The sequence below is a fragment of the Poecilia mexicana genome, unplaced genomic scaffold (genome assembly GCF_051168715.1).
Source record: "Poecilia mexicana isolate PSO_F unplaced genomic scaffold, ASM5116871v1 scaffold_16, whole genome shotgun sequence".
NCBI classification, from domain to species: Eukaryota; Metazoa; Chordata; class Actinopteri; order Cyprinodontiformes; family Poeciliidae; genus Poecilia; species Poecilia mexicana.
Genome location: NW_028263385.1, coordinates 20,575,181 through 20,591,482, shown reverse-complemented (window position 1 = coordinate 20,591,482; position 16,302 = coordinate 20,575,181). Strand labels below are relative to the sequence as shown.

At 42.5% G+C, this 16,302-nt stretch overlaps 2 protein-coding genes across 4 annotated transcripts; one reads left to right on the top strand and one right to left on the bottom strand.

The window, feature by feature from the left end:
• The first annotated feature begins 228 nt into the window (after positions 1-228).
• Positions 229-4,012, top strand: ubxn11 (UBX domain protein 11). Its single transcript, XM_088014018.1, has 14 exons — positions 229-284; positions 380-420; positions 957-1,067; positions 1,158-1,255; positions 1,361-1,412; positions 1,510-1,589; positions 2,192-2,276; positions 2,371-2,588; positions 2,675-2,752; positions 2,820-2,934; positions 3,037-3,140; positions 3,217-3,308; positions 3,656-3,799; positions 3,880-4,012. The coding sequence occupies exons 1-14, from the start codon at positions 229-231 to the stop codon at positions 4,010-4,012; spliced, it is 1,407 nt and encodes a 468-aa protein (XP_087870144.1).
• A 915-nt stretch (positions 4,013-4,927) lies between these two features.
• On the bottom strand, positions 4,928-16,225 carry cep85 (centrosomal protein 85). 3 transcript variants are annotated; one of them, XM_015010514.2, is made up of 14 exons: positions 16,100-16,225; positions 14,541-14,600; positions 14,303-14,434; positions 10,672-11,438; positions 9,781-9,911; positions 9,542-9,659; positions 9,267-9,452; positions 8,729-8,881; positions 8,468-8,622; positions 8,254-8,371; positions 7,673-7,723; positions 7,488-7,595; positions 6,870-7,113; positions 4,928-6,774 (listed from the first exon to the last, which is right to left on the bottom strand). In XM_015010514.2, the coding sequence occupies exons 2-14, from the start codon at positions 14,578-14,580 to the stop codon at positions 6,611-6,613; spliced, it is 2,367 nt and encodes a 788-aa protein (XP_014866000.2). In that variant the 5' UTR covers positions 14,581-14,600; positions 16,100-16,225; the 3' UTR covers positions 4,928-6,610. The 3 variants fall into 3 exon arrangements, with proteins under 3 accessions (XP_014866000.2, XP_014866001.2, XP_014866002.2); XM_015010515.2 differs by lacking the exon at positions 16,100-16,225 and adding an exon at positions 15,924-16,082; XM_015010516.2 differs by lacking the exons at positions 14,303-14,434; positions 14,541-14,600; positions 16,100-16,225 and adding an exon at positions 12,032-12,635.
• Between the last annotated feature and the right edge of the window lie 77 nt (positions 16,226-16,302).

Sequence of the window (16,302 nt, the reverse complement as noted above, 5' to 3'; positions counted from 1 at the left end):
AATGATTAACTACTAAATTTTTAAAATAACAATAAATCAATCGATGAAAAAAAAGAAAGCCCGCCCTCTAGCGGCTGGCGCCGGCATCTTCACGTTTTCAGCTGGGATCTGCGTTCCCGGTTGCTTATGACAACAGACTGTAAACAAACTGAAATAAAACAAGGTGATTCCCTTTGAATACGGTCGAACAACAAAGTCTTTTGTTTTAAAATGAGCTCTCCTTTATCGATGCTGAAGAAAACAAGGCGCACTCCCCTGCAGGACTCTCTGATGGACGAACAGGGGTGAGATTATAATTTCAACCTAAGCTCCTGTGTGCTTCTGTGTGAAATATTCAAACAGATCATGTAGATACACTAAGTCACTTTTTGCCCTGCAGGGCTAATAGAAAAGTGCCATTCAAGAGGAACCTGCTGCAAGGTAGGCTACAGTCACAGACCACCATTAAATTATTAATATATTACTGACGCTGCATATATCTGTAAAAAAAAAGACCTTCAGTTAAATATACATACTTAATGATGAGGGAAAAAAAGAGTATTCGTTATTACATTATGCAGTTTTAATACAATTTATTGCCTTTTTTGATGTGACATTAGCATAACTTTGGCCACAATCCAAACCCTAGGAAATGGGAAGAAGTACAAATATATAATGTAATCCCTAAACAACTGATTTGTACAATACTTATATATATATCAATTAGATTAACTTATCCATCTTTTCACAAGGTTGAATCATACAAAGTATATTTTCAATAATTGCCTCAGTTGCTTAGATTTTGTGGAGATTTTTTGCTGGTGATTTTGCTAGGAGCCATTATTTCTTAACACGACAATTTTTCTTGATTGAAATAAAGGTTGCATTTTTCACAGCTTTTCACCAATACAATATTAATTTCATCAAGGTGTTTTTACACATTATAAACCATTAAGATGCATGTTTTAATGCCTCAGAAATAAAGGCAACACTGGTTGCTGACAACCCGCTAAGTCCCAGTCCTCCTCAGTCTCACGCTGCGACCAACGTCGCCTCCACTTCAAAGTCCGGAGCAAGATTAAAACAAGGTGCCGCATTCATTTTAATACCAGTGTAAATTATATCTGTTTCTGTTTAATTTCAGCTTCAGGAGATTTGTTTTGTACTTTAACGATCAGGTGCCCCAAGTGACTTTGAGCTCATGGCAGCCATGATGCATCGAATAACTATGTTGGAGAACATGCTGAGGAGTCAAGCTCTGGAAATGCACAAAAAGGTAAAAAAAAAAAAAAAACACAACTCCTCCAGATGAGTAGAAAAACTTTAAAGACACCCACCAACAGGATGAAATCTCACAGAGTTTTTCTGCTTTTATCTGAAGGATGAGATGATCTCTGTTTTGGAGGAGCAGCTGAGGCCTCAGGAAGAATCAGGTATTTGTGTGTAACAGGCTCAGACCTGTCCAGGTCGAGGATGTTTGTCTGAATTAAAGCAATTCGCTGACTGCTATCTTTCGCCGTGTAGATTCAGAGGGCACGCCGTGTCTGAGTAGCAGATATGAGCTGAAGAAAAGGTGCCAAGTGCTGCAAAATAAAGTGCAAGAAATGGAGGTAAGATTTACAGAAGCATCCAATATCACTTCATATTAGGACCAATACAAATAAAATACCAAGTTATCTCATAGTGAAGTGGAAGAAAGAATGAAACATTTTATGAATAAAGATACAATAAGTGTGGCATGAGTTTATATCTATTCCACTTTACTCTGAATTACCTAAATGAAACCCAAAAGTAGCTAAAAGTTAGCCATGCACTCCACATGATTTCTCTTTATTGAAGATTGGCAAGAAGAACCGTTCAATTAAAGCTGTGGGGTCTGAGTTGGTAGAAAGCTGGATGGTGCTAAATAAAGGTCAACCCAAGACGGAAACCTGTTAGAAGCTGCAGAAGACTACAGGCTGGAACGGTCCAGTCAAAGTCCAGGCCTAAGTAGATGAATAACTTGAGCTATTTGGAAAGAAGAATGAGCAGAAAATTCAGAAAATTCCTATGATATCTAAAGAGGCACAGCTGTATCCTCTCATATGGCAGTGGGATGATACAAATACCCATATTTTTAAGACTTTAATTAAACTTTGTTCTTCCATTTTACAACTTTCTGCTAGTTTGTCAGAATGAAACAGGTTGAATGCGAACTTCCTTTTTCTCGTAGAACTTTCTGGGTGACTACGGTCTGATCTGGGTGGGAGACGAAGACAGCAGCAACTCAGAGGACAGTCCACAGAATACAAACCCTGGTATAGTTTAATCTTGCTTTGCAGACACTCGGCTCTCTTCTAATCAGCGTAAAAGTTTACTTTCTCCGTCATACTGACTGTGTTTCCTGTGCAGGACTTTCTCCTGACGGGGGCTTCCACATGAACTTTGACCTTGTCCTTCTGAGGATCAGGGAGCTGAATGTCCTCGCAGGGGAAGGGGAGTCTTTCGTTCAAGCAACAGGGACCGGAGCCAAGCTGACGAAAAGAGATCCCATTCAGCTCAGACTCTACAGGAACGGCATCGTCATGTTCGACGGTCCGTTCCGCTCATACCAGGAGCACAGCACCCAGGTTGGCTTTCTGCTCAAGTCATTCTACACTTTACTGGGCTGGATGGTTCTTAACGTGTAGGGGGTGTTTTTTACTGATTTTTACAGCAATGCATGCAAGATCTCATGGATGGCTACTTTCCATCTGAGCTTCAACAGAGATTTCCAGACGGCGTACCTTTCGAGGTGCGTCTCTGCAGCACTTTCTCCGTTTGCAAACGTGCAGGTGTCTCACAGGGCATCCCTCGTCCAGGTTCATGACCGTCGTGATGACGAATTCATGGTCAGGACGCCATGGCACACGTTTCCTGGCGACGGACAAGCAGTTTGTGGGAAGGAATCAACAGACTCAGTCGGCTTTGTGCCAGGTTTGGTCAGAACTCCTCACAGTTGCGGCCTACAGTAGAGGATTGGTCATCATCTTTTTTTTTTTCTTTTTTTTTGGTTGGTGTTTTGGTTCTGATTCACAGATAGGAGGCTGACCACAGATCAGTTCCTCAACAAGCTGCCAAAGGTGGTAGTAAAGGCCGGCAACGTGATCACCATCAGGGGTTCCCTGAGGAAAACCCTGCAGGTGAGCAGCAGAGAGCCATTACTTACGCTGACAAACCCAAACCTCTGCTTAACAAACACACCGGTTCTCTCATCAGGGCCTCTCTGATGCTCCGAGCAGCAGCAGCAGCAGCAGCAGCAGCTCAGAGATTCTCATTGACACACCAGCGCTCCGAGCGATGACGGAGAGGTAAACAAAGTGACTGTGAAATGAGGTCAAGCCTCTGCTCTGCTCAGATATTCTGCAGATCATGATTTTATGAAGGAAGCCCATGTTTAAAAGGCAGAAGGGACTGGCCTCTGCACAGCTGTATTTGATGTCAAAGCCTGATTAAATTCTGATTTGCCCGTGATGACTGATGACGGAGATTCTGGAGATTACTGCAGGCTCTGATGTGAAAAATGGGGCAGGCCAATCTGGAACAGCTCGGGATTATGTTCGACGACAGAAGCAGCATCAGCAGCAGAAACACCTCGCTGCTGATAAACAGAAAAAGATTCAAGTTTCAATCCGTCATTTTCACAATATTTCCTCAGGACACAGAAGATCGACTCTGACAAACCTGCCCAAGCCGCCGTCACTCTCAAGCTGAAATCAGAGGATGGGAATCTCACCTATGTGATGAAAATGAGCCTCTCAGAAACGGTCGGCCAACTGCGAGCCTATCTGGACAAACACAGGTGGATAAAGCATCCTCGTGAGATTTTGACTTCTGTCAAGTTTAACTTTCATAAGCATGTGGTTTCTCGCTGCTCTGCAGAGGGGCAGGTCAGCCGGGTTATGACATCATCAGTGCATATCCACGCTGCAGCTTCGGCGATGACAATCGGACCCTCGAGTCCTGTGGACTCTCAGGAAACGTCACACTGAGGCTCCGTCAGCGACACCAGTAAAGAGTTTGAGCCTCTCTTCTTCCTTAAGGTTCCCTGCATCCTTCAAACATTTGGATCAATAATTAATAAAAGAAAATGTATGTTAAACACACATGATAGTTAAAGCTACTCCTATTTAAATCTCCACAAGTAAATTTCCAGGGGTCACCAAGACACCAAAAGCACCTCATGCCCAGAGGATCTGTGATTCTGGGCCTGGCTCTCTTGTTAGACACATGACTCCTTGTAATACCAGATTTGGTGGGCTCTGCCAGAAAAGTAAAGAGGTCATCACTTGGTCTTTCACCCGGGTGAAGATCTAAAACATTCAGTCAAATGTACACTAAAACATCTAATAAGATCACAAATCAATCCAGTCTCAGAGCACAAAACCTAAATCCTGCAGAAAAACTGAGGGTTGAACTGAAGAGAGGAGAGGAAAAGATTCAGGACTCTGGATGATCAGAGATCCCTCTCTGTACACTGCAACCTAGTAAAAATGACCCATCTGCAATTTTGAACATGCACTAAATAAATGTGATTATTGAAGCATGGATTTTTCTCAATTTTGCAGCACAAGATAATGCTCCTGCAATAAAAGATTTAACAGAGGTGACAGTAAATGCAGCCAGTTCTGCATCTACTGCAAAAATGTTCCTTGGTATTTTTAGACTAGAGAACTGTACACTGGAAGCACAAAGCAGATTTAGTGTTTATAGTTCTTATATAACATGATACAGACAGCCAGGACTGAACAACTGAGCTGTCCTGAGTAATCATTACAAAGAAGAAAATGACTTGACCTGAATGGGTTCACATCTGCTGCTCTGATGTCTCACAAAGCTTAGATTAGCATGAGTCCCACACCGAACTGGGAACAAATCATTTCTCAAGACCTTCTGCAGTCACAGTAAACAACAAAACCACTGCAACAGATTCAATGAAAAACAATGTCAAAAATCTTTATTTCTACAATATTCAGTTAAAAACAGAAAACACAACAGTATGAAAATAGACGTCTTTTTCCCTTTTGCAAAACATTTGAGATGTTAAGGCATGCGGAGCCTGACGTTCCAAAGCGAAACCTTGTGCTAGTTAAGTTTTAAGGTCCCATGAAATGAAGTATGGCTTGAGTATCCCTGGTTAAAATCTTTTGTCGTATGTCTTCTTTTTTTTTTTTTTGCATATCTTTATTTTAAAAATCCCTTTCACCTCCTGTAAAGTGTCGAGTTTTTCCTAAATGGCTTACCCTATACTTGTTGTGATTTGGGGGTGATCCCGCCATCCCTGCTGATGATCACCACGGGATGACAACAAACACGTAGGAGAACCTGCTCCCGTCTCAACATCCTATTACAAGTGACCAGAACAAAAATGACACTTCATGGGACCTTTACAAAATCTTCTGAACACATAAACACATTATTACATGAACAAGTTAGGCAGGCCCCCCAAGTTCTCCCCCCTCAAAAAAAAAAAAAAAAAAAAAAATCGTTCACACCAAGTTATCAAAACAAAAATAATAAATAACACAAAGGTTAATACTGTTTCTTAGTCATTTCTCAGTCAACTACTCTGCCGAATGCAAGTCAGCCATCATAGACGTTAAAACAGATCCAACAAAAAGCTTTCCCAGACTAACAGTTTTTACTCCAAATCGTTAACCATGAACAGAAAAGAGTCGGCGTTTCCTCGGCTGCTGTAACGTGTCCCTCCGTTTCCTACATTCAGAGTCAGGGAATGTATTGATTATTCTACTGGTTGGTACTCTGAGAGAAAGGTCATATTGGAAGACTTCAGCTGCAAACAACCCTTCCGGTTGGTCTGAATCGAGTTAGCATTGTAGTTGCAATCAGGACAAAGGCACACACTGGTGTTCAGTCAGAGCGACGGCCCGCGGCGGGGAGGCGAGCTCGCCAACGTTCCCGCTTTAGACCAGAGAGTCTCTTTGGTAATAAAACTGCTGTAGGCCTGTTGGTGTGAGAAGCTGATTTGGTTTGAAACCCTTGAAGTCGTTACGTCCCGTATGTCACAGCACAGTCCGTCGTTACAGTGTTCACCATTGGAAATAATGGTGCATCTGTAACATTTCTTTGTCAATTCAGTTAAAAGCACAAAGTTAAAACATGTCCAGTTGATTGTCAACCACTAAAAGGATCATTCCCCCTCAACGGGGAAATAACGATTTAAATAAATTATATTTCTGGGGCTTCCAAACAAAGCGTCATCTACTCGAGTAAAACAAAGAATAAGACTGTTTGGTAACTGGTAATACAATAATACAATGTCAACCTCGCCAAACCCCACACTAACACACGCACACACACACACAATGCTTAAAGGATCAAGTAGTAGAGGTAAGTTATTTCTGTAAGCCCTTGGACTGAAATAGATGAACTAACCGAGGATGGGAGGCGTCTGAGCTACAGGTAGGCTTGGGACTCAATGTTCAGTCAGGTGAGAGAAGCTAAAGAGAAACCATTTTGGTTTGTCCTCATTCTAGAAAATTAAAAACACGGGCTTTCTTCAAACATTCAGTAACAAGGAAAGAAAGCCTGAGAGATGCCAGAGGAGAACAAGCGGTTGCTGCAGGTTTCCTCTGTCAGAGAGAAGTCGCCGTTACTGAGTGATGCAGTTCTCCCCCATGTCCTGTGCGTAACGATCCAGAATGACGTTACGCAGTTCCTCCACGTCCCGCCGGAGCTGCTGGGCCTCCACCAGCTTCTTCTGCAGCACGTCTGGTTCCATCCAGTCCTCGTTCTGCTCAGAAACTGCTGGAGGTGCTGGGAGAAAAAAACAACAACAAATAACTAGTTTATCTCCAAACAATTCCAGATGGAAAGGTTTAAGTAAATGTTAGAATTTCAGCTGAGCTTACAAGTGAAATCAAGCAGCAGAGAGAGGTTGGGGTTCTGTCCCCGGGCTCGCTGGGTCAGGATGCTGCACAGCGAGCGCAGGTCCCCCAGACAGGAGGCGATCTCACAGTGCAGCCTCTGTGTGAGATGGGCCCCTGCCGGCTCGAGGACGGACGAGGCCTGGTTGGAGATTCTGTTTTCCGGATCGCTCATCTGCTCCTGCAGCGTCAGATTCTGCTCGATCAGCTCCTGGTTCTGGGCCGACAGCTACAGAAACAAAGAGTCGGACATGGACACGTCAGGATCCGTCCATGTTAAATGATTAGAAATGTGTAGAAATCAGAGCTGGATGAAAGAGGCATCAGCAGGTCAAAGAATTACAAACACAAGAAATCAGAAATAGGTCATAAGGTTCTTATACACACATCTTAAATAATCTAAAAAAATAAGGTTCCACATTTTTTGTCACTCATTTCCCAAAGTGAAACTCCTATAATAATTGATTATATATGGAGTTTCACTTTCTAAAATAAGTGACAAAAAATGTAAATGTTTTCCATGATAATGCAATGTAGGTGAATATATCCAAGTAGTTTTGGATTTCTCCCCAAATCTAAAGGAGAAACTTTTTTAATCCTCACCTCCTTCATGGCTGTGTGGAGCTCCAGGACATTCGTATCTTTAGCCAACACTTCTTCCCTAAGAGCCTGAGAGCTGCTTTCTTCCTGAGAAATCTGCTCCTCCAAAGCCTACAGATACAGAGACAACACAATGTTAAAACAACTGGAAGCACAAAGACTGTGTGTTGTTTTGAAGAGAGCAATACCTGGATTTGGGATCCAAGCTGTTCCATCATTCGATGTTGCTTCTCAATAACCTGAAAGGAGAAAAACTTGTCAAAATACACAGTTCATCAGTACTTTAATTGATAAACCAAAGTGGAGTCTGATTGTGAAATGGGTGGAAAATGTCAGCAAGAGACTCGGATGGAATGGTTTAGATTGAAGATGATTAATGTGCTAAAATGGCCTAGTCAATGTCCAGAACTATATTCAGTTGAGAAACTGCCTTGAAAATTGATCTTCACAGGTGTAACTGCAGCAAAAAGTGGCTCCATACAGCTTTGATTTTTCAGATTTTTATGACCAAAGACTTTTTCTGCAATACAAATTGTGCAGTTCTTTGCAACACTTTATCACACAGAATCCATAATGAGAAAATGTAAAAAATTAAATTAAAATTAAATTAAATAAAATGTGTTCTAAATATTTTAGAAAGATAATGCCAGTCATCTTCAAAAATCCACTCCCCAAGAAGCCTTAAGGAACAAGCATTAGAATATTATAATCCCTCTTGTCCCCACTCTCATGTGCTCAGCTCTACCAAAACACACACACACACACACACCTTTTTGAGCCTCTGCTGCTCCTCTCTCAAAGCGTCGTTCTCTGCTCTAAGCTTCTCCATATCCAGACACGGGAGTCTGGCTCCGTCCTCTAGGCCCTGCTGCACCCGCTGCTGCATGCTGATGAAGGCAGTAAATAATTCTCATTATGCATTTTCACTAAAGTGAACACATAATTCACCTGCTGCTGTGGGGAATGGCACATCTTGTACATACTCTGTAATGGTTTTCAGCAGGTCTCTCTCCCTGCGTTTCTGCTCCTCCAGCTGAGCATCTTTTTCCTGGAGCTGTGAGCGTGTTTTCTTCATAGTGGCTTCCAGTTCTCTAACCTTTTCTTCTAGCTGAGTCGTCTGCTGCTCGGCCTCCAATAGCTGTGAAAAAAAAAAGGGAACAAGTCGTGTAAGTTTACACTTATAGTCTACATACTAGGATTAATGTGCAGCAGCAATTTAGATTAGTTAAAGTAAGTGTTCTTACCTGCTTATTCTGACTCTGATAGTCCTCTAAGGTAGGCAGGTCAGCGAGGTAGCGCTCCAGAGTTTCAATACGCTGCTGGTTCTCCCTCTTCAGCTCTGCCTCCTTTTGATATTTCTTCTTCAGGTTGTTGATGTGTTTGTCTCGACTGCGGATCTGCAGATTCAACCAGGCGTGTAGCACAGAGTTATATGACCAGTAAAAGTGACTACAGTCGTTTAGAGCACACTCTGAACATAAACAAGCTGAAAGCTTGAATAAAGTCATTTCAGTAAAATGAGGAAGTTGACAGAGCAGATTGAAAGTTATGCTCAACATTAAAAATCCACTCCTGCGGTAAAATTCGGGTGGGTTTCAAGCACCCGAGGGTTACAGCTTTATATACATCCTCCCTTTTACCCACTGAAGTAAAGTCGATGAAAACATATTGCTGCTAAAGAGGAAGGTCAAATTTGCAGTTCTCGGTTCAGTTTCCTCGTAATTCTGTGGTTCCTTTGATTGCAACACTAGTGTTAGGTAGACATGTCAGATAAGCACCAACCCTTTCTTCCTGTTTCTTCATTTCCTCTGCGTGCCTCTCACAGGCTTCCTTCAAACTCTCAGTGAGCCGCCGCGTCTCTGCCTCCACCGCACCGAGCCGGCGCTCCGCCTCGGCCTTCTCCAGCGCAGCGCAGTCGGTGCGCTCTGCGAACTGAGCTCTAAGGAATGCATTTTCCCTCTGAGCCTCCTGCAACGCCACCATGTCATACAAGGGAGTGAGAAACAACAGCGTAATGTAGAATTTAATAACGTGAAACAGAAGCGGCGTGTTCTGACCTGAAGACGCAGCATGAACATGTCGCCGTACGAAGCGCCTCGACCCAGCAGGGCGCCGTGAACTTGCAGTTCGCTTTCCCTCAGCCGCTGCTCCAGCTGGGCCATGTGCTGCTTCTGTCTGCACCATCAACACATCCAACAATGAATCAAGCATGAAGTCGATAGATAAAGATTCCCTTTGTTCATGTGCTTAAAAGAAAAGTCCCAGCAGGAATAGTGAACCTGTTAGAAACGCTTACCTCTCAATGATGAGCTCCTTCTCCTTCAGCAGACTCTCGCTGGCTTTAACCAGAGCATCCCACTTGCCCGACTCCGAGTGCAGCGGCGTCGAGTAGAGCGGGGGATACTGGCTCACTCCAGCATTCATCAACTAAATTGGAAAACATAAAAAACAAAAAAAAGTCAATGTCATTGAGTTAAAACTGAAATATAAATCAGATGTCTGCAATAACTTACAAAGTCACATTTACAATCCTTTAATTTCACAAAGTGCTCAAAGCTTCTTCACATTATGTTACTGCAGCACAAACTTCAGGCTATGCAAGTGATGAAACTTTGAGTAGAGATGATGTAAAGAAACTGCACTTCCTGGGACATTTATCATATAAAAATTAAGACTCAAATTGGTTTTCAAAACCTTTCTCAAGAGACGAGTTGTCATGGCGACCAGCACGTAGTTTATTCTCGCCAGGTGCTGGAGGAATGTGTAAAGAGCATCAGGCTCAAACCTGAATAATGTAAAACCTTTAGAGAATCTGAAACACTTTTAATGTCTTCTTTGGAAAATATTTTTGACACCAAACTGATATAAAGAAAGGCAAGATGCTCAAAGATATACAAGTCCTCCGACATGTGGTTCTTTCAAAAGAATCCATCAAGACTGTTAAAACCAGACTTAATTTCTTTGCTGTATGCTAAAGAGTTTCATTAGGATCCCCTGAGTCATCCAATGCTTCAGAACTTAAACAAGTGCCGTAATGGCCCTTTTTGTCCCCATAAAACTTTTTTTTTCGGCTTTTACAAACAGCCAGATAGTTTCACCAGTTTCCCATAACTTCAGATTTTAGCATCTGCACAAATCAAGCAAAACATTTGACAGCTGGAAAACAAAGTCTTCCTAATACGCTTACCTGCATTTGTTCCACTTGTAGGCGTAAAGTCTCCAGCTGCTGTTTTTGCTGCCAGCTAGAAAGTTCACTACATCTGTCGTAGCTTTTGGGACTCGTGTGCTCCCTGAACAGAGCTTGAGTCTGCAGACTGAGCGGGCTTGAATAAACCCCGGCAGATCCGGCCGCGCCTGGTTGACTCCCCCTCTGATTAGAGGTTTCTGCGATTCCAGGGAGGCCGGGCCGTGCTTCGGGCAGAACCTTGTAGCTCTGCTCCAAACCCGCCCTGTACGCCTCAGACACACAGTCTGCAGGGTCTCTAATCCCGGAGGTCTGTAACCTGAGCCTGACATCGGGACACAGCCCTCCCAACAGGGCCGACTGATTCAGAGTGGGCTCCACGGGGGGAGAGTCGAACCTCTGGCCCTCATCCAGCCTCGTGTGATCCGTGGGAAAAAGCGAGTGGTCCAGCCCGTTGACGAGGCTGCGGTAGCGACTCAGGCAGTCCGGCTTGGGTCCCACGTGTTCAACTACTGCAGCCGGCTGGGCGTCCAAGTTGGGCGAAGAGGCTGATTTAGAGAGCGAGGAAGACTTGGATGTGGAGCCACTCGGGGTTCTGGAACCAGACGACGACCTGTGACCCTCGGTCGAGGACAACGCGTCGTCCGGGCCGAAAGAGCGCGGCTTTGAGGCCGAGGCGCCAGCCGTGGAGGGCATGACATGAGCAGTGGGGATGGGGATCTGACTGCGGATGGGCTGGAAGGAGGGACTGCTGCTGGAACTGCAGAAATCTAAAAACAAACAAAAAAAAAATACAAGAAAAATTTAAAGAAAATGACATTAGGTGGCGCATAAAAGGTTACTTTCTTTCCACTTAATATAAAAGTAGACTTTGTTAGATCACACCAGAGCAGGACTGATATTCATGCTAAAATTTAGAACAATCATTATTTTAGTAGATAAAAATAATTCTATTTACTAAAATAATAATTAGTTGCAGCCCTATTCCAGAGTACTAATAAGTCTGCTGCAGGTTAGTTTCTCTATTTTCAGACAGAAGTAGATGGAGCGGGGTTTATGGGTGGCCTACTTTGATGAGGTGTCACCTCTGAAAGAATTAACTGGCTCCGACTGACTCAACTCAGGGAATAGGCTTAGAATAGACTCACACCAAAGCTCTGAATGAATGCTCCACATTCGATCCAAAACAAATGCATCAGGTGTAAAAGTGGATAAAGAACGTGAATATTAAAGAGGGTCACTCTGCTAGGCAAGCAGAATGTCTTTGTACAAGAAGCTCAAACATCATGTTAAGCAAACAAAGAACATCAGTGAGAAAGAAAGACAGAAATTTAAAACGAGCCTGTAGTTCAGGATGACAAACCTGAGAGATCTGTTGAAGTCTGAAAGTCGGGGAGTCACTCCAACTCAGAAAGACAGTTTGCTGTGGCATTTTTTACCTAAAGCTGAACTGAGGTTAGAGCAGCAGTAAAACGCGCTGAATCAAAACAGGAAACAGTCTTCTGCATTTCCAGGCACCACTGAAACTTTCTGCGACGCGTAGGCCGACGGCTGCGTGGCGAACGGACCCTTCTCTCAAATCTGTATTGTCCCCAAAAAGCCAAACCAGCCTGGACCGAGCTCCGAGCCAATGCACACAAACAAGCGTACGCAGGAAAGGTTAGAGGTATTTATAGCTCACCTCTCATGTTACAGACTGATCGGTGGGCGCCGCTTATTTAAGCACCTTGCCTCCTCCCAACGCAACACCCATCACAACATGGAACATTTTAAACCACAACACCATTAGACCAGAGCTTCAGCACCGTAACAGAATCACAAGATGATCCAACGCATTTAAACATGACGGAAAAATTACAATTTCAGCTAAATGAATCTTAAAATATATTAAGAAAAAGGCCTTCAGGCTACCCTGATTCACGACCGGCTAAAACAAGTCTAAACCGTTCCGCAACAAGAACTTTGTCAAGCAGTTTACTCAGCAGACATTCCTTCCTTTTGACAGTGTATAAAGTAACCCAAACTCAAAGCTTCTTCACTCTAGTTTCACATTAAAGCTTCCTCTACGTGTTAAAAACAAGTCAATATTTTGGATTGAATACAGTCATTTTACAAGAGCACCAAGGCCAGAGTCATGACAAAGCCAGTTGCAAGTACTTTAATGCATAACAGAGAGGGAAATAATAGAAAGGCACCAGGGGAACAGAGCAGAAACAGCATGAGCAAATGAGAAGTTGGTCTAAGTTGGGCAAACCTAACCCAGAGGTCAGCAACCTTAATTTATATTTTACTATTCATTTCATGCATCAAAAACAACTCGTACCCGTTTCCAACTATAACTATAATCATCCACTAATAGTGTGTCCTCAACTCAGATGCACTATGAAGCAGAAATTAGGATAATTTTTTTATAATGCCAACTAATACAGAGCTACTATTAAAGAAATAGTGCAACAATTCTTTCTCCTTTGTTTGTAACAAGATCATTTGATCTCTTTACACACTAATGAGAAATGAAGAAAAGCCTAATTAACCAAATAATGCAAACAGCTTGCACCCAAATGACATCACAGCACTGCACCCATGCACCTTTTATCCCATTCTGTACAACAAATTCTATACAGAAAATTAATTGCATGACAATTTAAAGCCTTGAAATTTAAAAACGCTATTCCTCTCTAAATCATTTATGGTTCAAGTTCTGGTGTTGGGTGTCTCGAACTGTAATTTGCAGACAATGCAACTTCAGTCTTGGAAAGTTGCCTTGCTAGCCCCGAGTTCAGAGATCTGCTTACAATGGTTATTTTACAACTTTAGACATCTCAAAAGTAAGTAAAAATATAATTCCCTCGGAAAACACACATTAATTATTCCCTGACACTTTTCCATGAAGGATGGCAGATGGATCAGAGTTTTTTATTGTCCAGTGGTAGAAAGGATGGCAAGAAAATCCATCAAGTTTTGTCAGAACTACGACCACATCATTGGGTTAATTATTTTGCAACGCCGACCATTAGTACCAACTTTGTTAAGATCTAACCTAACAGGCCCACTGTGCTTCTGATAAACCATGTCATCTATTATTCTACTGTCTTTTCCGTGGAAACTGGAGCCTCCCCTCCCAGGTGGCCATTCATAACAAACCACATTTTAGGATAATATTTTTTCACCAGGTTCTAACAACAGAACCACCTCCAGAACAGCATTTCCATTTAAAAGCATAATGTGTGGCAAAACAAAAACAATGATCAGTTTCCACACCCAAGACAGGGGACTCCTCCCTGCTCAGTTGCTGAGTAATGGCGTTCCAACAACTCATCTTCTCATCTCAACACAGAAGTGAAGCAGAATCTTGGATCAGTGGTAGCTGGAACATTTATCTATTTCTATAAAAACCCTTCGGCGTTAGATCACAAGCCTCTTCCCTCTCCATGAATAACCCAGCAAACAAGTCAACAGATAAAATCTATTTGATTTCTGCTACCTAAAAGTGTTGAGGGCATGCATCTGGGCATGCTAGCATCTACAGTAATTACCAAGTACAAGTGCAGGCTGCTGTCTATGCCAGACATTCTTCAAAACAATATTACACAACACGCCACAGGGCTAAGGAAGAGCTATCAGAAGTCATCACCTTCCATGCTGTCAGATGCTGAAGTGCCGATCCCGGTGTCCCCGCTGTCGGATGTTCCCGGCCGGCGGCCAAAACGGCTTTGGAACTTCTCCGAAACAGCTTGCGTCTGCCACTCCATGTCAGCGAACCGACCTAATGTGTGTTTGGAAAAAAGGGCACAAAGACAGCGGCGTGTTACATCAACACGCAACAAACTGATGCACAGTGTCAACATTTTCACAGCTGAGTGTCAACTTACCAGGGGATTTGGATTCAAAATATCTCTGTGAGGTCGTCATTCCATACAAGACAATGTCACCTGATGGAAATATACATGCAAGAAGCAAGTATAAGTCAGCAATATTCAAAATGTACCTTTACTTTTAAGCATTTCCTATGAAAAAAAAAGATACAATACAAAGTATTCAAAACTCTTGTCATTAACTCTTTTGTACATCTGTCATCATGTTCCAATAATACAATTCAATGTCATTAGCATGGAGGCCAACCCAAACGAGCACACAATTATGAAGTGCAAAGAAAATGCTATATGCTTTCAAAGCGTAGCATCTGAAAAGTGTGGTGTGCATTTGTATTCAGCCGTTTCTACTATGGTACTCTTAAATAAAAGCCAGTGGCAACCTCATTAGCAAATACTGAGTCACATACACGATTTGATTTAAGTATGAAACCACATATATTGAGTGAGAACCTAAAGATTTGGTAAAGAATGTTATTGGAAAAACAGCATCATAAAAACTAAGGAACACATCAGAAAGGTCAAGGATTAAGTTGTGGAGATGTTCAAGTTTAGAAAAATAAGTTTGGGGTAATATGCACTGATCCAAAAAACCATTGTGTAGTTCATCACTAGAAAACCTAGCCAAGAAGACCATGTCAACTTTGGAGGAGACCCAAAGACCCACAGCTCGGGTAGGAAAAGAAAAACTGGATTACGTACTCCACAAATGTGTTACTTCTGGAAAAGTGGTGACCAAAACTGACCCAAGAGTCGACAAAATATTACAGGGATCAGGTGACATAATATTATTGCAACGTACTATATTTTGGTTCTTTGAAAATATCATGTGATTCAGCTGTTGGTGTGTTTACCAAAATATCAACACGTACATTTAACACGAGGCTCTCAGGGTAAATCCTCTTTAAAATATTAAACCTGGCCTCACACGGTGTAAATTAAGAACAGAGTGGTTTTGTAACAGGACTCAACAGCTGTTCACAAGCAGGACTTTCTGTTCTAAGTTACAACAAAAATAACAACATGGGCACATGTCTTACATAATAGCCCTCACAATAACTTGTTCTCTTTATTTGGCTGCGTGAAGCTGTACGTTGTTTTTGACGAGCGAGTGTGACAAAAACGGATGGACCCAAACAGAAAAATAAGCCGCCAGGAAGCTAAAACTAATCTTAATGAGTAGCTAATTCAGAAAGGAAATGCCTTGTTAACGAGTCAAAGCAAGCTCAGAGCTAACCACGAGTAACCGTAACTAAAACCGATGCTGTAATTTACTTAAATACATACTCTGTTCTTCCAGACTAGGCAAAAAACCCAACACATAAAAACATTTTTTGCCCCAGCGTAACATTTTTGGTGTTCTGGGATGCGCAGCGCTCTTACCCTGATTAGCTAATCCGTGGTAAATCCGTTTCCGTCGAGCGAGCTAACAGCTAACTCAGCATTGCGATTTACTTAGCTAAAGAAGTTCCTACATCCTCATAATTGCCAAACAGCTTATGCGATTGAATTCACAGGAAAAAAACGATATTTACACGCTTAAAAGCATGATAACTTACCCGACTTTCTACATAAAGAGAAACTGCATTAGTAAATCTCGGATAAAGGCTCGTAACTGATGCCGAATCTGTACCATCCACTGCTGCTGCTTCCGTTGTTCCGCTAGCCAACGGTTCCTCACCAAGACAACCCTCAAGACACAATGGCTGCTCGTTTAATGTCACAGCACCGCCCGCCCACCCTTCAACCGTATTTATCTGTG